The 19,611-nt window shown below is 35.5% G+C and overlaps 3 protein-coding genes across 3 annotated transcripts; all 3 read right to left on the bottom strand.

Moving 5' to 3' along the window:
- Positions 1 to 57: 57 nt before the first annotated feature.
- Positions 58 to 6,209, bottom strand: LOC124459523 (3-hydroxy-3-methylglutaryl-coenzyme A reductase-like). The gene is made up of 22 exons (XM_047008973.1): positions 5,921 to 6,209; positions 5,623 to 5,737; positions 5,246 to 5,333; positions 5,087 to 5,171; positions 4,898 to 5,003; positions 4,720 to 4,826; positions 4,523 to 4,633; positions 4,340 to 4,440; positions 4,243 to 4,267; positions 3,857 to 4,174; positions 3,658 to 3,773; positions 3,471 to 3,549; positions 3,223 to 3,381; positions 3,014 to 3,099; positions 2,864 to 2,935; positions 2,623 to 2,728; positions 2,188 to 2,358; positions 1,972 to 2,112; positions 1,805 to 1,887; positions 1,632 to 1,707; positions 960 to 1,114; positions 58 to 474 (listed from the first exon to the last, which is right to left on the bottom strand). Exons 1-22 carry the CDS (start codon positions 6,104 to 6,106, stop codon positions 426 to 428), a joined length of 2,535 nt encoding a protein of 844 aa, XP_046864929.1. The 5' UTR covers positions 6,107 to 6,209; the 3' UTR covers positions 58 to 425.
- A 1,191-nt stretch (positions 6,210 to 7,400) lies between these two features.
- Positions 7,401 to 17,816, bottom strand: LOC124458612 (uncharacterized protein YFR016C-like). Its single transcript, XM_047008541.1, is given in 7 exon segments — positions 7,401 to 12,233; positions 12,958 to 13,077; positions 14,770 to 14,854; positions 14,924 to 15,016; positions 15,191 to 15,216; positions 15,219 to 16,019; positions 17,440 to 17,816. Coding segments are annotated over 6 exon segments (5,538 nt in total). The 5' UTR covers positions 16,003 to 16,019; positions 17,440 to 17,816; the 3' UTR covers positions 7,401 to 7,803.
- A 228-nt stretch (positions 17,817 to 18,044) lies between these two features.
- On the bottom strand, positions 18,045 to 19,557 carry LOC124458628 (Golgi phosphoprotein 3-like). The gene is made up of 3 exons (XM_047008542.1): positions 19,252 to 19,557; positions 18,941 to 19,187; positions 18,045 to 18,743 (listed from the first exon to the last, which is right to left on the bottom strand). The coding sequence occupies exons 1-3, from the start codon at positions 19,426 to 19,428 to the stop codon at positions 18,319 to 18,321; spliced, it is 849 nt and encodes a 282-aa protein (XP_046864498.1). The 5' UTR covers positions 19,429 to 19,557; the 3' UTR covers positions 18,045 to 18,318.
- Between the last annotated feature and the right edge of the window lie 54 nt (positions 19,558 to 19,611).

Here is a 19,611-nt window from a genome sequence, read left to right as displayed (position 1 = left end):
CAAAGAACGTTAAAAAAGACACTCCTTGTATATGTTGCAATAAAAACAATAAACAGGTTGGAATTCTAAAAACCATTTGGTTACGAAAGTTTACGTAATTTAATAATATACACATATTACACAAAATATCTTGTAACATTTCCATTCAGCTTTGCACTAAAAACAACTCACTTCAACAGTTTAATAGCTTTCAGATACAAATGAACATTTAACAGTTTTATGTGACAATAAATTAAGTGTGCACATCATTGAAGCATCGTGTAGTTTCTATTTGCTGGGCAAACCGCAAACGTTCCTGGGAATGTTCTTGTTCCATTACTTCCAAAAGTGGGAAACGTAGCAGTATGAATCACAGTTGAGCAAATCACTGCTTCGCTGTCAGATTAAATCCAAAACCATGATGATGTTCGCTTTGATTATTTCTATTATGGCAGTGGACATACTTTTATCATATCTTTTAAGTCAACCTTGGACCTATAATACAGAGTCTCGTTTAAGTTAATGAAATTGATGTTTCAACCGGTGAATCATTTTGAAGAAACGCAACATAACTAACAGTAAAAGCCCGTGTTTATGAATCGAGATATCTTCAAGTTAGCCAGAACAGGTTTTTAATTCAATGGAGCTCATTGCCCTGTTAGACTAAATAGATTATTTTTATTTTAAAGAAAAAGTGAGTCATTTTCGGTGTGAATAATTACTTCTTAAGGATTTTCATAACTTTGTGAGGGTTTCGTTTCTTTGACATATACATATATTAGTTTCAACTCTTTAGAAGTGATAAAAATAAAATATTAACCAGTTTGAAATCATAGCCTAAACAAGTTCTCATACATAAAAAAAAGTTTTAAAAAATATTTTTCGCCTGACAGGTTCTCAAAATCTAAGTTCTTATACGGGGTTAACTGTATGTATAGCAATGAGTTCTTTTCTAAAACTGTCGGAAAACTTCACGTTACCTATTATGGGTCATGTGACTCTTCACCAGATGTCCTGCAGCTAAAGCACTTATTAACGATAATTCTCCAGCCATAACAGTTCCAGCAACAACTTTTGCCAACTGAGCCGCATTCTCGCCTGGTTTAGTTTTGTGAGCTCCAAGCAGACCTAACATCTAAATACATGAAAAATAAATCAGAACTGGAACAATGTTCATAAGAATAAAAAAGTAAATAAAATAATTGTGCCTATAAAATGCGAATAAAACGAAAATTTCGACGTTTCAATGAAAGTTTCAATGAAGAGATCTTTTCAAATGAAAATAAACTTCCTAAAACAGTTTATCTATCTCTCTTTTCATACTCAAAATATTAAGGTTTTTGTAATATTCAATTTGCACAACTAATAACGTTACAATACACAATGAAATTTGAATTTTCAGGTATATATGGTATTTTCAGGTGATCTGTTACTTCAATCTAGCACAGTTCCCTTCGTTGTTGGAAGCATTGATGGTATAAAATGCTGCGTAATCATTTCAAAAGAGTTATGTATAAATTGTTCCAAAATGTGTACTGTTCTTTTCAAAGCTCTACATAGAAAAATTTTCCTTTCTTAGGCACTTTAATTCTAGTAAAAAACATTAAACTTCTTAACCATGTACACAATTCAATTTACAAATAAAAACTTACCTCGAGACAAGCACCTTGTGGTTGTAAGACTGTTCCACCTCCCACTGTACCAACTTCTATCGATGGCATTGTACAGCTAAATATAAATTTATTAACAAAATTAACCAATACTGATACGAGGCAATAATGTGCTAATGTAAGAAAATCATTATGTTCAACTTGTACGGACAAACCTCATGTACAGGTCTTCTTGTCCAGGGCCACATCTCTCCATCAACGTCATACATTGACTGCTACCAACATTCTGGGCAGCATCCTTAACAAAAATATACACTAGTCAGCATTCAAAATTTCAACTTGAGATTTCTCGATGAAAACCTCGTCCAAGACATTAGCCCACCTGTCCAGTCGCGAGGAAAACAGCTGTCACAATGTTAGCTGCATGAGCATTGAAACCTCCCAATGAACCGGCGATTGCCGAACCAACAAGATTTTTGTTTGTATTTACGTCAACCAAAGCGGAAACTGATGTCTTTAAAACCTAAAAAGAAAATGATTTTTGCCGTATAGTTTTCATGCCCGTGTACAACATAAAATTCATTACAATACAACGTACTTTAGATACGACATTAGCAGGTATAATAGCCTCGCAAACAACAGATTTTCCCCTTCCTTCTATCCAGTTGACAGCTGCGGACTTTTTATCTGTACAATAATTTCCACTAATGCTGATAATTTCCATTTCTGGATTGCGATCTTGAAGATAAGCCAAAGCCCGCTCGGTGCCCTAGGAAAAGTAGAAGATAAAAAATCATTTAAGTTATGTATAGTAACTGGATGATTTACTAGTGACATATCATAAAGACAAGACGGTCTGTAACTACATACTTAAAAAGGATCAGTGATCAAGTCAAAAGTACATAAAAAAAACTAAATAAACTAATGCTACATTAATGTTAGTATCAATTAAGTATCAATTATGATGTAAGCATTACGAAACAGAAAAAAGAATTCGTTTTTTCGCCAAAATAACATTGTTGACGTATAGTACCTTCGATATCATATTCATTCCCATTGCGTCACCGGTGGTTGCCTTGAAACGAAGAAACAGCAAGCGCCCTGCAAGAGCACACTTTATGCTCTGTAGCTTTGCAAATCTATAGAAAATACAAGAAGGAATATTTCAGCACTGAGAGTCAGTGAATGATTTATTTCTATAAAAGAAATGCATGCATGTAATTTGGTTTATACGAACGTACGTAACATGCTCAATAGTTTACTTATGGTCTTACCGACTAGTGGAATCAAAGGCTTCTTTTACATCAGCAAAATTTTTTTCGTTGTTCAACCATTCCTTTACATCGCTAGACAAAGTAATGTAGACGTGTTGAAATATCCACAATGTAAAATCTAATGTAGCGACGTAAGTAATAATTTCATACCTCGCTTGTAATGCTGAAGGAAACCTAACAGCAGGTCCACGAGTCATACCGTCAGAAAGTAATCGACTCCGTACACCGTCACTAGACTGGCAAAAGAAATATTTGATTTCTTAAACAAACACTGACAACAACAGTTCATTAGAATAAGTTTAAGAACAAAATAAGATGTAAAAGTTATGATTTTCAACAAAATAAAATGGTAAGCTTACTGCCAATGCTCGACATCCTCTGTTTGTGCTAGCAACCAGACATCCTTCAACTGTTGCCATAGGAACATAATATACCTGACCATCCAATAACAATGGACCAGCCACACCAACTGGAATTGGCATGTATCCAACAACATTCTCACAACATGAGCCAATCACCTTCAAAAGACAAATTCAAAAGTTTGATTGCAATATTTGAGGAAGAAAACAACATCATTTATGATGATAGCAAGAAACAGAGTACTCACCTTTGAATAATCATAAGTTTCATAGGGTAAATTGGTTAGTTTACCATTGTTTGATAATTTTTTCTCGATAACAATTCTCCTAAAATAAAAGGATACTTGTTTAACTTATAAAGTACATCTAACAAAAAAAAAATCTATTTTTAAGTAAATCAATTTCTACCTATCCTGAGCAACAATGATAATATACCTTATGTTTACAGCTCGAGTCAAATCAGTCAACCTCTTCTCCAACTGATGCAGGGCAACTGACTTTGCATCAATTTTTCTTAATATTTCTTCATCTGTATCACCATCAAGATTTGACTAATGTTAATAAAACATATTTACAAGGTAAAAATTTAGAAGATGTTTACATTTTAGGTTGAAGTGGAAAAAGTGACTCTTACATTGTCTAAAGTGGCAGACTTTGCAGCCATAGTTGCAGAGCTGACCAAAGCAGAAACTTTTTCTTGTAATCCTTCACCGATTGTGAACAATGCTTTTCTTGCAATAGTCATACTGTCAGGATCGTTTTCCACTCTTGACAGATTGCCATTTAAATAATTAAAACTGCCTTTTTTAACAAGGCCATTCTTCAAAGTGCCATTTTTCAATGTACCATCAAACAATTCACCATTTTGGATTGTTTTTGTGGACGAACGTACATAGTCATTCTCAAATATGTACTTTGCAGCAAAAATAAGAGCCAGTGTCACAGTAATCACCTAATACAGAACATTATACATTTACATTTCAAGAATATTCTTGATTTCAAACATTTTAACCAAATTACCTGTTCAGTTGACATGTCACCAAGTCTGAAAAAAAGCAATGTTAATGATTATTTTGTCACATTGTGTAAAAAACAGCTTCAAAAACCTATCACTCACCCCCAAATATTATGTAAAGGCATGCTTCCCAAAGTTACACGGCTGTTTTCTCCCAATGATGACATGTACAGATGTATATGGACCATTCCTAGACCAATTGACTAAACAAAAGAAGTACAATAAAGTGTAAAAAGAACGGGTGAAATTGCCTGAGATTCATTTAGAATATGGAAAAATACAAACCATTATCATTTTAACTTGTTGCACAACTGGATTGGATATATAGTTAACATTTTCATCTGTTTTTTTCTCAGGTAGTTTTTTCCCTTCATTGTAACTGTCAACATGACTTAACTAGAGAATCACAAGGGTTCAATAGTGTCAACAATTCTACTCATAAGTTTCAACAAACCTAGTTAAGAGAAAAAAAATTTACCAACCTCAGCATAAAGTGATAGAGCAGCGGGTACAAAACTCACTGATACAAGATAATTTACAATAACTGCAACTACTACAAGAATGCACAGAATCTCGATTGATTTCACTCCTAAAAGCAAAAGAAATGTCATGGATTACATTTTGTGTTAAAAAAACAACAATGAGTAACGTGCATTCAACCTGAATATGTCCCAATCAAAATGACCAAAGCTTCAACAATGGTATTCAATGTAAGTGTTGGTCCAATCTTGCCAGAACCTTTGGATATTTTCAAATGGACATCCTCCTAAATTGAAAAAAGATGAATGTTACTCTGAATGAAGAACAAATATACGATGTAGAAATATTGAAATTTTTGAAAATAATTACCATAGATGTTGAAGACAAAACTAGTTTTTCAATCACATTCACTTTTTTAATATCGATCAAAAGAATACAAAATGGCAATGCCTCTCTATAAAGGAAATATTGATTTGTATCTTGACCAAAAATTACTTACTAAAATGAAAATGGTAAACTATAAGTCACCTGATATGTGTCCAATCTCTACCAAACAGAGCAAGCATTGTTGAAATAAATATCAATGATGACACAATTATATGCATGATGGTCATTCCTACAAAAATAAAGCAAATTTTATTCCACATTCATGCCTCTTATAAATAAATAAGTAAACATAGATAAACTATTCAGTTCTTAATTTGATACTTGTAACTTATGTAATATTATTATATTTGTAAATATCTATAATTTTATATCACTCCACTGTATTGAAAATGGCATTGGTATACCAAAACATTTATACTTTGAAATAATTATCTTCCACTTCAAATGTTTAAAAATAGATTAACAGATCAATAATTTATATAAAAATATAACTTTTGAAATTTTAAAAAACTACAAACCAACAAGAGCTCTTGATTCTTGGGTAACCAATTTTTTGCATCGATAATATAGATATGAAATCATCAAAACATAACTTGTTGTCCCAAATGCCCACGTCTTCAAATGATCCTCGGCCTTGGAAATAAATGTTAAACCAAACAGTTAAAGTTGGGAAGTTATAAACTTGCGTATGAAGCAAATAAAAAAGAAATTAGTTTCCTTACAAATTTTACAGGAAAACAAAACTACAAGTTTGGAATATGGACCCTGTGTAGACAATAGCATCAAGTTAAAAAATATTTACTTTTCGAGTCTTACCAAGTTTGAATCAAGATCTTTAAAATTAGGAATAAGAGAAAGTTCGTAAAGACCCAAGGTGAGAAAACAAGCAAATGTCGTCAGCCACACAACCAAGATTTCCACAGGTGAACGAGAGCAAAACAAACCAAACCATTGGAAAATTGTTGATAAAACCGCAACACAATCCCCCTTCGCAACAGCCATTGTACACGATGACACCTGGTACCAACAGAATTGGTTTAGGAAAGCCGTTCCTTCTTATTTAAAGATTCTTCTTAGAAATTTGATGCCAAATAACCTTTGCTCGTCCCTGGCACACGACTCGTTTACATCACTCACAATTTCCATTGTTGTGTAATATTGCGCACGTAATGCAAATTTTTAGGACTGTAAAACGAGCATCTAAAAAGAAAAACATGTTTTTTTCCATCAAAAAACGTAAAGTCCAATTGTTTTAAGCATTAGCTTTTTTTTAATACTGAATTTGCTAACACTTTTAACAAAATAGTTTATAACAGATCTAAATAGTGCGAAAGACAATTTATACTAAAAGGAAAAACCTATCTTTTCGACTAGAATTCTGTTGACTGTCACTCGTGGACAGAAAATACCAATTGAATAAAATTTTTAGCAAACGTTTTATGTATGGCAAAGAGTTAAGATTACGATAAGCAAACGTTGCACGCGTCAAGATCGTGAAAACATTTGCACGTGCACATATCACGTTGATGCAAAAGTTATAACACAAAAGTTAAACGTTTTTAAATTTGACAACAACTCTACTCCAACTCACACCAAGAGAACAGCAATGGCAAAAAAATCATTAACAAAAAAAAGCACTTTTCTGGACACAGTATTGTTATTTTTAAAGTAAATATAACACAATAACCATGGACAGCTATGTAATACCTTTCACAAATGCTGTTAGGTACAAGTCGGCAAAAGGTCGCTAAGTATCTGGTACAGGTTGACACAATCGAAGTATTAAACTTTTGTGCACGTGAATCTTTGAACAAATAAAGGCAAAAACGTGTCAATAATATCTTCACGCTGGGAAACCTCATTTTCCTCTCCTCCAAGTTTTCTGATGTAGGGGAAAGGTTATATTAGGAATCTTCGGTTATTGATACCTTGAATTTGCTATCAAATATCGATACACTGGGAAACAGGCATCATAAAGCAACAACCTGTGGCGTACGATAAAACTTTCTATGCCAAGTAAATGAATTAAACTTTCTACGTAATTTTTATGCGAAAATTTTTTTGCCAGCGCGTACTTCATCACAAAAGTCGTAAGTCATATTGACTGTAAAGGCGAAAAAAAATTGGTCACACAAGCTAATATTTCTATGGCAGATGTATCCGTTCAAAATCGTAAACTTTAGTTTAAAAATAGAAATTTTGCATGTACAGACGGGCAAACACAAGCTTTCACATCAAAATTAGTGAAAGAAGGCAAGCAAACTCATTCTCTGACACATAAAAATTATTTGAACGATTAGAATGTCAAAATTAATAATCTAATCATTACATTTGCATACACTTTATAAACAACGTAAGTAAAATACTATTCTTTCATTCAATGGCTGGTCGACACAATACATCACTTTCATGTTGCATTAATGTGTATAAATTATTGGTTCCTGTGAAATAGCACAATGTATAAAATGTGCAAATAAATACAATCTACTATCGATATGCTATCAAGTTAGCTCATTTTTCTCCATTTTATAGCTTTACTAGAAAGTGAATATGATTTAGTCATTGGTAAATATCTCCCAAATCTTCGCTATTTCCAATAAATAATGTCCTACAAATAACACACAACGGCATAACACACAACGGCATAACACTAATTGATCTTACTACAAGAGGCTGTCAACTGTATTTTGTCCCTAAAATCAGGAATCAGCATTGGTTGAATCATCAACAATTCCCAGGCCCACACTCGGACAGCCATTAGACTTTGCAAACGAATTAAAATCATGTACATTCTGGTCACCGCAATCATCTTCCGAACCATTCATGGACAGAATAAGATGCGAATCCAACTTTTCCTCGATCTCCACGTTGTTATTCTCAGTAATTTTAGCATCAGTACTCTTTTCTGACTTATGCTCAACAGCCCCCCAAGCTTCAGTAGATGGAAATGAGTCAATTTCGCGAGAAGTTTCACCTTCTGGAACTATAATTACATCGACACTCTCGTCAACATTCCCAGTGTGAGCCGGGCTCTCATATTTTGGTTCGTCCATCGTTTCAGATAAACTATTAGCATGTTCATGAATTTCAGACGAAGATTTGACGTTTGACGATCCAGCAGAAACGGGAATTGAACCTTCGAAGCGTTCCTCTACATTTGGGGAAACTACACCATCACATTCATCTTTTAATTGATCAGTAAAATCCTCTTTAATTTCCACGTGTGCAAGATGGTCAGTTTCGTGAGTATCTAAGCTGCTCTGGCTAACATTTCTGTATTCATTAATCGTGTTTATATCATCCTTGGTTGACGCTATTGTTTCATCAACATTCCCAAGCATTTCACCAGCTGAATCTGCCACTGATGAAGCTTCCAAACTAGCATCCTTTTTCAAAACTAAGTCAGTATGCTTTATCGCTACAGTCTCATCAGATTCCTGCCCAATATCTCCTGTCTCCTTTGAGATATCGTTAGGTTCCTGTGAAATATCTTTAAGTTCATATATTATGTTTTTAGGTTCCTGAGAGATCTCTTTAGGTTCTTGCGTTGTATTATTAGTTTTCTGTGAAAGATTATCTGCTTTCTGTACAACATCTTCAGCTTCACGTGTGATATATTCAGGTACATGTGAAGAATCTTTAGCTTCCTGTGTGACAACATCATGTTCTTTTGCAACATCCTCAAGTATCTCTGAGGTATCTTTAGTTTCTTGTGTTGTAAAATCTGGTTCTTTTGCATCATCCTCAGGTATCTGTGAGGTATTTTTAGTTTCTTGTGTTGTAAAATCTGGTTCCTTTTCATCATCCTCAGGTACCTGTGAAGTATCTTTAGTTTCTTGTTTAGTAACATCTAGTTCTTGCACATCATCTCCAGGTACCTGTGAGGTATCTTTAGCTTCTTGTGTGGTAATAACTGGTTCCTGTGCATCATCCTCAGGTACCTGTGAGGTATCTTTAGCTTCTTGTGTGGTAATAACTGGTTCCTGTGCATCATCCTCAGGTACCTGTGAGGTATCTTTAGTTTCTTGTTTAGTAACATCTAGTTCTTGCGCATCATCTCCAGGTACCTGTGAGGTATCTTTAGCTTCTTGTGTGGTAATAACTGGTTCCTGTGCATCATTCTCAGGTACCTGTGAGGTATCTTTAGTTTCTTGTTTAGTAACATCTAGTTCTTGTGCATCATCTCCAGGTACCTGTGAGGTATCTTTAGTTTCTTGTGTGGTAATAACTGGTTCCTGTGCATCATCCTCAGGTACCTGTGAGGTATCTTTAGTTTCTTGTTTAGTAACATCTAGTTCTTGCGCATCATCTCCAGGTACCTGTGAGGTATCTTTAGCTTCTTGTGTGGTAATAACTGGTTCCTGTGCATCATTCTCAGGTACCTGTGAGGTATCTTTAGTTTCTTGTTTAGTAACATCTAGTTCTTGTGAATCATCTCCAGGTACCTGTGAGGTACCTTTAGTTTCTTGTTTAGTAACATCTGGTTCTTGTGCATCATCCTCAGGTACCTGTGAGGTATTTTTAGTTTCTTGTGTGGTAATAACTGGTTCCTGTGCAACATCCTCAGGTACCTGTGAGGTATCTTTAGTTTCTTGTCTGGTAATAACTGGTTCCTGTGCATCATCCTCAGGTACCTGTGAGGTATCTTTAGTTTCTTGTCTGGTAATAACTGGTTCCTGTGCATCATCCTCAGGTATCTGTGAAGTATCTTTAGTTTCTTGTGTGATAACATCAGGTTCTTTTGCATCATCCTCAGGTACCTGTGAGGTATCTTCAGCTTCTTGTGTGGTAACCTTTGATTCCTGTGCATCATCCTCAGTTACCTGTGAGGCATCTTTAGTGTTTAGTGCCGTAACATCTGGTTCTTGTGCGTAATCTTCAGGTTGTTGTGAGTTATCTTTAGCTTCTTGTGTGATATTTTCAGGCTCCTGAGCGTGATCTACAGGTTTCTGTGTGTTACATTCAGGATTCTGAGAGGTATCTTGTGGTTCTTCTGGAACATCTTTCGATTGATGTGAGATACCACTTAGTCCAAGTGAAATATCTTCAGGTTCCTGTAAGTAACCAACTGGCTTCGGCAGAGAAGTCTCGGGTATTACGCTGTCTTTTCCTTCCAATGATATTTGAGCCTGCAAGCTTTCTGGAGGTTCAACAGATTTCAAAACCGGCAGTTTTTCCTCTGCAGATGCTTTCTTTTGTTCATTAAACTCTACTTTCTTTAAAGGTTTAGTAATACCCAATGCATTTGACAACTCTTTTACAGTTTTTCCCTTAGGAATTTCTTTAATCTTAGTCTTTACATGTTTGTTGCTGGCTGTTGCACTCGATGTAGTTTTCTTTCTGCTTGGTTTTTCGCTGTCAGTTTTTTCATTCAGTTTTGCCGCAGTCTTCGAAGTTCCTGTTTTGACATTTCCCGCACCGGTCTTGGAGAGCGTGGACAACTTTGCTGATTTTTTAGAACCAGTAACTGGCTCTGTTTTCTCAGTGGTCATACGAAGTGGTTTTCGACCGGTTGGGGTCAACTCCTTTACAGTGGTTTTCGTTGTTTTTTCCCCATTTGCCTCAGTTGTTGTGCGTGTAGTCTTCATCGTCTGAGATTTGATCTCTGGTTTACCATCCCCAACGCGCGTCGTCTTTGTTGTAGTTACCGTGCGTGTCTGCGTTTTACGAACAAGCGATTTTGCAGGAGATGTCGGTCTTTCTTTACTCACATCTTTCGCAGAATCTGTCGGTTTACTAGTCGGTCTGCCACTTTGTGGTCTGCTTGTTGTGCTCGACCAAGACTGTACCTTCGGAACTGTCGTCTTTACTTTTCCATTGGCTGTGGTCTTTCTTTCAGACGTCACAGGGGCAGGTCGGGATTTAGATGTGGGTTTCTTGGAAGAGACGGAAGACGCTGTTGAACCGAAAGCGACAGGTCGAGCAGATGAAGTTACTTTAGTAGATGCCTTTGACTCTGGTTTAGAAGTAACTGTTGTAGTACTGTGTGTGGATGAACTTTTACCACTCAGCCGACCGCCTGTTGTGGGTTTACCCGATACAGTAGCTGCAACACTGGATGCTTTGCTGCCAAGTTTAGTTTTTGAAGCGTTGCTTGTACTTGATTTTACAGTGGGTTTCTTGTTGCTCCGAGCCATAGTATTATCTGGCCTTGTCGATGCTTTCGCACTCTTTGGACGCAAGGTTGTTGAGCTGACAGGTTCTTTTTTCGTTTCGGACTTAGTGCTGCCGGGCTTTCTTGTTTTTGTTTTATCTGGCTTTTCTAAGTCAGCTTCTCTAGTAGGACTGGGAGATTTCGCGGGAGTTTGAGGAATTTCTGGAGTTGTGGATGAGCTGACGAACTCTTGTGCAGTATCCTCTGAAATGTCTTCACCAACAATTTCATTTGCATTTTTGTTTACTTCAGTAACATCAGGATTACTTTCGGATATCTGAGAATCCATTTTAGGATCAACGAATTCATTTTGTAAGTCTCTTGAAACTAAGTCACCATCTTTGGTTGGGAAATTGCTTTCAATTTTGTGATCAACGGACAAAACGGCAGGTGCATCGGTTGGATTTTGAATATGACTGTCGATCTCTTGGCTACGTTGCTCGTTTTCGCTCGTTATAAATTGCTCACAACCTTTTGATTTCATATCGCCACCAATGTTGACGACATCCTTTGAATTATCCGTAGCTTTAGCAAACGCAGAACCCTCAGTATTATCGTCCATGTGAAGTTCTTCTTTATTTTCAATGTTAATCATATTTTCCTCGTTATTCTCATCAGGAGTGACATGAAATACATCAACGTTGTTCCTGCTATCATTTTCTGCAGTGAACATCTCGCCAGTAATTTCGTTTTGTTGCTCTACACCATCCATATCTTTGCTACTCAGTGATTTAGACTTTGAGTTTTTTTCTGAGATACAAGTGTTATCCGGAGATAAAGTAATAATGGCTTGTTTTGTTGGAGATTTTTGCGGAGTTTCTTCGAGCAAATGTCTTGAATTCTTCCTTCTTGTGGCTATGTTTTGATTAACAGATAATTCAATCTTTCTAATAGCGTTTGTAATGTCTTTCTCGTCGTCCTCTTCGTCTGATTCGCTTCCGTTCACACCAGCTGGACGATAAGGTGATGGCGTGGCTGTCAGTGAAAGAAAATTTGATGTAATGAATAATTGAATGGTGACCTCACATGAAATATTGATTTGACGACACTTGACAAGGGATAATGGAGGCTGGAGGAATTCACAAGCCAAAATCATGTAATGCAACAGTAAAAAGTTATCCTACAGTGCAACATAATGTCGCAAAAAGAAATAGTGTTCACACATAGTTGTTAAAAAAATAATTAAAATATGCAGCTTGACATCAATAAGAAAACCACGTTGTTCACTTTTGAAAACACTAGAGAAAACGAAAGATGTGCCTTCAATAATCTAAGTGTTTTTTAATGATTCATTTCCTGTTTTTGAGTATAACTTGTTGTGAAGAGAGACCACCGTTAACCATGAAGCTAACCGATCATCAAAAACAACAAAAAAATACATAGCTTTTCTGAAATAAATCGGGTAAGTGTTAAAAATATCAATGCTGAACTTCACACATTGATTCCATTCATTCAAAGCAAACTAGCTTCATCATAATAAGTCATAATAGACGAACAATGGCATCATAAATAGCAGCAAACATAAATAATTCATGCCTTTTAATGGCGTAAAAAAATGGCAAAGATATTGCTGTTGTACAAAAACAAATGAAAGTAAATATTAATAAATGCATTGTAAAGCATAGCAAAGATTGGGGGACATTTCGTTGCTAAAGAAACAAACGTGAAACAATAAGCGAAGTTATTTCCAAAACAGTACCTCTTAATTGCTGCTCCTTTTTGGCTTTGTCTAAAATCTTTGTGAGTTGAGATTTCTGCGGAGTTTTTGACACAGAAGGTTCCACCGTTTCCGTAGCAGAATGACCGTTTTCAGATGCAGCTAAGGCAGGAAAATCATATATCAACATTCATGTGGTGCTGCATGTTAAGTTTATACTGTGATAAATATATATACTACAGATATCATGCAGTGTTTGTATGAATATTTTACGCGAGATCTTACGTACAGTCTGGTTTACAGTTATGCCAAAATAAGAAAAGAATCGGCAATTATTATTCGCGTCAACTACCCAGATATTCCATTGAGCATTTTTTTGTTTGTACTTATGCTTAGACATCTCCGATATTACGAGAAAGCATAGGGAAAATATTAATCGTTTCTGTAATAGGAATAGACTTGTTTATATCTTGGATTCACTAGCATACTTTTACTTCATGTTAACATTAAACGTAAAAGTATGGGAGCAAAAATTTGCTAATCTCATGATTTTAAGAAAAAATGCGGTACAACACATTACAATGCATTTATGGGTTAAGTCAAGTTTCATTTGCGCGTAATACAATCACAAATAATAAATTTCTCAGCGTAAGCAGTCAAAAAATTAGTTGTAAAACCGAGTTACGCATAAAGAGCACGTGATGGTTTGAGAGTATTGTGGTCGCCGTGGTCTCAAGATAAGACACGTCAATGATGTCATAGTACGCTACACCACAATTGGCAACTTTTTAACTTTTTCCGTGCATAGAAGTAAATAAACCGTTTTTCTGTCGGCGACAAAAAGTCATATGCGCTTTGCTTCGCATTGATTTATCGCATAGCCTATATTTAGTTGTTATCCGAAAATTTTAACTTCCAACACACAAGAGTGAAAGCACGAGTCAAAGACGACTTCTTGTTGAGCTCAACATATTTACTGTTCATTTCTTCCACAATATTAAACTATTGTCACGTGACGGATAAAATACGCCCGACACAATCAAATCCTTCATCTTGAGTGACGAGGATAAAAAGAAAGCAAGCAAACTATTGATTTGAGTTATATACATTTTCACCTGTGTAAGATGACACCGCTTTAATTTACATAAAAACATTTTAACCAAAACAGCTGTCGAAATATAGCAAAGCTCATGGGTATGAAGAAAAACCATTGTACGAGCAATGGTTCGGTAAAAAATCATGTTGACTTACATCACAAATAAAAAAAATGGAGTTGGAGAACGTAGGAAAATAATATGTTGCGCAGTGGACATCACAGACGTTCTGATCAAAATCATGAATTTTTTATGAGTTGTAATGTCAGATCACACCTAAAACTGGATATGTATCTATCTTGTGAGAAAAATAACGCACACATCGATTTTTAGAAAAGAAACAACACTACAGTTTAGAAGATTTGTCAAAGTAATTGTCAAGCATTCCGCTATGAAATTCTCAAGAAAAATTCTCAATAAAAGCAAAGACGTAAGTAGACAAGCAACAATTTATACTATGTAGATCAAGTTGGGAATACAGCCAGAAATAACTTATAAAACGAAAGAGAGCAAATTGGTTTTTACTAACTTACTTTTAAAATACAAATACCACTTCACAATATTTCAGCCCACTCTCAACACTTGAACCGGCTGTGCAGCTGAATCTCACTTTCCCCAAAACAGATTAATATGCTCAAAAACAATTACTTCGATCTTGCAATCGATTGACGCGCATACTACACTCTAGTTGACGCAAGAACGCTGGGACTGTTGACGCAAGCAACTTAGTAAACGTAAGCGCGTGCGCACAAAACCTTACCAAATTTAGGTAAATGTGTCAAGAGATAATGCTCCAGCGTATCCCATCCTCCACCGATACGAAGGAGAACATGCCCGTTTAACATCTGAATAAGAAGAGGAATTGTTCAAAGAAGGGAAAAACAGTGAAAAAACAAAACAAATCAATTCCCTACTCGAACGAAGATAATTTTCCCCAGTATCATGTATTTTCCTTCTTTGATTTTACGAATGTTGTAAAAGTTGAAATTGTCGATAATCTTCAACACCTAGAAAAGAGGATTAAGGCAATCTCGATAAGCCGGCCATTAAAACAAAAAATAAACACCGTTCCTATTTGTTCAAGAGCACTTTAGTACTTCTTCTCATATAGACAAGATAATGTAAAGATACTTGACATTTAATCATTTTAAACTAAACATTATTGATTGAGGTTAACGCACCTCTTTGTCAAGTTCACTCTTCGGTATGTGTCCTCGATTCTTTTCTTTCCCCCAACATCATCATCGACTGGTGAAGAACGATGGTTCTCTCCGTGCGAAGAGCCCGTGTCGGCATTGGGACCACCAAAATGTGGCTCCTCCTCAGAACTTGCGTAATCGACCTGATCAATTTCCTCTTTTTCTGCATCTTCTTGTTCCTCGATTTCTATTTCTTTTTCCAGTTGAATAAGTTTAGGAATTGGAGTAAACTTGAACATACCTGATGCTCTGCGTGCGATTTCCATGAGACATATCACAACTTCCCGACATCCCTCGCGACATTCATCCGCTTCCACAACATCGTTTGACTCGAATAAAATGGAATCGGAAATTCCGATTTGCCTGCACCACGTGAGAAATCCTTGTACGTTCTCACGGGACTTGAACAAGGCGAGTTGCTTGTTCTTTTTCGGTATGCTTGTGTGGAACTTGAATCGTTTTGACGGCACCTTCACTTTATTTTTCTTGCCATACTGCTCGGCGGATTGCTGAACCAAGTTTGCCAAGCGACAAAGGACAACGCCATCTTCAAGTGTGTAGAAAAATAACTCAGGTGTAATGACAATATCTGGAAATAGTTTTGCAAGCCATTCTGTTTCATCTTCGAGCATGGCCCAGAGTAGCTCATTCTCTTTTTCCCATCTTTGAAAGCCGCTAACACTGCTTGTTTTAAGGCGTTTTAGGTTCCCTTTATGTGCCGATTCTGGTCGACTATTACGGTCGATTTCATTACGGTCTATATGGCGAAACACCACGTTGTTTTCATCGGCCATGCTAGGATTCTGAGAGTCTATATTTAACAGAGAGAGATGAACGTTGTGACTTGTAAGTAGGAGAACACGATCACAGAGAAAGCTCGAGGAAACTACAGATGTACGTCTCAAAAACATGATTGATATACCTGGACTGACTGGACATAAAACACACATTGAATATGTAAACACTTTTACAACAGGTGGCAATCGAGAAGATGGTCACGCATAAAGTCTTATTTTAAACTCAGAAACAAGTGGTTTAGCAAGCTTATAAGACTTAAGCAATAATAGCGATTTTACAACACAAAATATATTCAAACAATACTTTAATTAATAGAAGTGAAAACGGATCACCGTTCGTGATCCTTTAATTCAATTTTTCTAATTTATTGAATTACAAGCACAATGAAGGTAAATTTGAACACAAAATTTCACAAATTAAATACAATCGGCATAAATCACACTTTTGTCAAGTAGCATTCACACTTTCTAATTTCAAGGAATGTCGCATTTATATATTGCAACGTTAAATTTACGTAATTTTTAAAGAAGCTTTTAAAAACACATCAAAAAAAACATTTCGAGTGTTCGATGTACTTGTCTCTTTTGAAAGGTTCTTTTCATTCACATAAAATTATTGATGATAAGCAGTTTTTTATAAAATTTGACATCAATACATGAGTTAACTTAACTGATCTAGAAAATTGAAGTATTTTGGCAGGAGAGTTACCAAGTTAAATGAATGAAAATTACTACAAGTGGCTGCTTCCAATAGCGATATTCAATCGTTTGAAATATGCCACGACACAACACATCATAAAAAATATTTTAAAGCCAAAAATGGCACTGAAAAAAGTAACGTAAGAGCAGGTTGTACAATAATCATTTACAATTTTACATGAGGTGATTTTCACTGATTTCTGAATGAACTTCATATTGTATTAACTTATCGAATACGTAAGATCCCTAAAGAACATAAACATTCAATTTCTCATTGTGTAAATCGTAAACAAAAGCACAATGTGTACAATGTGCCCAATTTGGAAAAGCTTGTATTTGCCAACCTGTATTTTGCTGAAGAAAATTTTGCCAACAATGTTTTGATGTGACGCATCATTCAAAAATACACACATGCAATGGGGCATGCCGTTAGATATTGCTCTTATGACGCTTATCCTGTGTTTCTTCACAAAGAAAGCACTCAAATTATATCTAAATTGTTTAAGAAGTTGGCTCACAACCCAATTCCAACTTGTTTAAAATACAAATATACTCGTCGACTCGTCGTTCGTTAATATCAAATAATTATTAATCATGTTTCTATTCAATGTTCAAATATATTAAGAATATGAAAATAGTATTTGAAACTCTCGAATAAATTCGGTCTGACTTTTATGTTCAAAGTAATATTATGCTTAACTACAACATGCCTATATTGTACATAGAAACACTTACACTAAATTCAGTTCAGTTCCTTTTAGGACTAAACAGCCATCGAGGACGAATTAACTTTGAACTATAATATCGTTTTCAGGTTATATATTCCACGACGGTAGAACTCCTTGGCTCGTGGACGGAAGAAATCGTTATATCTTTAAGATTAATACACAAGAGTAAGCGATGTTTACAAAATTCGATGTCTATTTGACAGTCTCTGTAACCTTCGTCGAATTTCGGTATCACATGTATATCATGGAGTGAGTCGTATTGACATATTTCATCGTCAAGAAACCTGAAACTGTACAGCTTTCGCCCACTTCATGATGTGCTTGAGTGAAAATTTGCTTCTACTACCGCTGAAAGGAAATAAAGAGCAAGATCATTCTATTTACATAAACAAAGCCTAAAACCGAAGGAATTGTAATTCAAATATTAAAATGAAGCCATTTTTAATATGCGAGCACGCAATGCTTGTGTCAGCAGTTTGTGAAAACATACTTTCCGTTTACTATGTTTTTTCAACCGTCTCTCGACTTACCAGGCCATGAAAATTCCTACCAGCACACCTAAAAACACGTACACTATTCGCCTGGAATAATGTAAAAACGGAAACTTTCATGTTCATGAAGTCAGCTATCCACTTTTTCTACAAGTTATGCAAGTTGTATACAGTCAAAATGGTTGATATGTTCTTTACAAATGCTTAAGACATGCAAAAATATATAAACATGCAAAACATCACCATCAAACTTTAAACAAAGTCTACACATTTTGTTCCCACTATTTTGCCTTCATGTAAGAGCAATATTAACAATTGAACAATTCTGATTGACTATATAAAAAACAGACATCCAATTGATAGTAATGTTCTAATATTAAGAAATCCTCGTTATTCTACTTGATGAAAGCAGAGACAACAGCCCACATAATTTCATTTGCATTTGGCTTTTGACTTTCAACTTCAGGATCCAAATCTAATAGTTCACGAACATGTTTCATTGCAACATCATAATCTTCATCGGACAATGGTGTAAATGCATTTTCCAATACATCAGAAGAATGAGCAAGATAAATGAGTGATAAAGTTTTTTTGTCAAATCTCTGAGGGTCATTCAACCAACGACTAAGAACAGAATCTTGAACTTTACGAATAACACGCTGCTTAACAGATGCATCAACAACAGGATGGGTGGTCATATCAAACAAAACATAGTTTTGTTTTTCTGTGGTGAGGACACCCTTCTCAACTAAATTTTTGGCAATTCGTTCACGGACATTTCTCATCTGGAAACCAAGTTTAAATGGATTCCATGTTTCGCCTACATCAATAAGAATAACAACAATTAAAAAAGTCAATGAAATAATAACCTACTTTCAAATTAAATTTTTTAAAACCAAGATTTGAAATGTCTTTCTGGTGCATGAACTTTCAAAACAAAGCAAACTTTAAAAAGTAAGATGTGATAGCCAGTACACCATCCTAAGACTGTAATAAGAGTGTAAAATGAATACATACCACTTAGCAACTCAATCCAGTTTTGAATGGTATCTAAAGGTTGTGTATCCTTAATATGCTTAAGTGCTTCATCTAATAAAACATCTCCCGTTGGTGTTGCACTTTTAAAAATAACTTTACGACTAAGCAAGCCTCTTCGCCTCATTCCAGTCTTCTCCAACTCAATTCTTCCACGAATGCCAAGCTCTATTAAAATACAGCCACGTAGGCCGGCCGAAATACAATCATTCCAAAAAGACGTGTAACCCTAATAACAAACAATAGGAATCATAAACATTTCGTGATTTCATAATTTAAAGTTCAAATTTCACCTCTCGATCTTTTAGACCCAGAAGAAGAATTTCTTCCATCAATGTAAGACGAGTTTCTTTGGTTTCCGATTCATCTGCGTCGACTTCAGGTATGTCAAAGGCTGGATCTACTTCGTTTGTATTACTTTCCACTGGCTTACTTCGTTGAACCAACTTTCCAGTTCGTCTAGTAGCCATCTTTTTCCGTCGGTTATCCTTTCATTTAGGCTAAAAATCTGTAAATTACTTTGAAATTATTGAATTTACTTCGAATTTTCTCTTCTCTTTTTACGGGAATCGATGCATGATGATAAATTAATGTGCAGTGATTAACTGCGCACATTAGTGCCCAGTTTCCCACATTAAGGAGATAGTTGAGAA

Source organism: Xenia sp. Carnegie-2017, unplaced genomic scaffold (assembly GCF_021976095.1).
Source record: "Xenia sp. Carnegie-2017 unplaced genomic scaffold, XeniaSp_v1 HiC_scaffold_13, whole genome shotgun sequence".
NCBI classification, from domain to species: domain Eukaryota; kingdom Metazoa; phylum Cnidaria; class Anthozoa; order Malacalcyonacea; family Xeniidae; genus Xenia; species Xenia sp. Carnegie-2017.
The sequence above is the reverse complement of the archived record's forward strand: the minus strand, read 5'-3'. Positions and strand labels throughout refer to the sequence as shown.

Bases quoted from the DNA above. Each gene is read 5' to 3' on its own strand.
- LOC124459523 (XM_047008973.1), bottom strand. From the start codon at position 6,106: ATGGCTGTTGCGAAGGGGGATTGTGTTGCGGTTTTATCAACAATTTTC. The intron at 1,708-1,804 runs GTTTGTCCGTAC...ATTTATATTTAG, and splicing joins CAAGAAGACCTGTACATGAG to CTGTACAATGCCATCGATAG. The intron at 475-959 runs GTAACGTGAAGT...TCTGTATTATAG, and splicing joins AGTCACATGACCCATAATAG to GTCCAAGGTTGACTTAAAAG.
- LOC124458628 (XM_047008542.1), bottom strand. From the start codon at position 19,428: ATGGCTACTAGACGAACTGGAAAGTTGGTTCAACGAAGTAAGCCAGTG. The intron at 19,188-19,251 runs GTGAAATTTGAA...GTTTGTTATTAG, and splicing joins TGGGTCTAAAAGATCGAGAG to GGTTACACGTCTTTTTGGAA. The intron at 18,744-18,940 runs GTATGTATTCAT...TTATTGATGTAG, and splicing joins CTGGATTGAGTTGCTAAGTG to GCGAAACATGGAATCCATTT.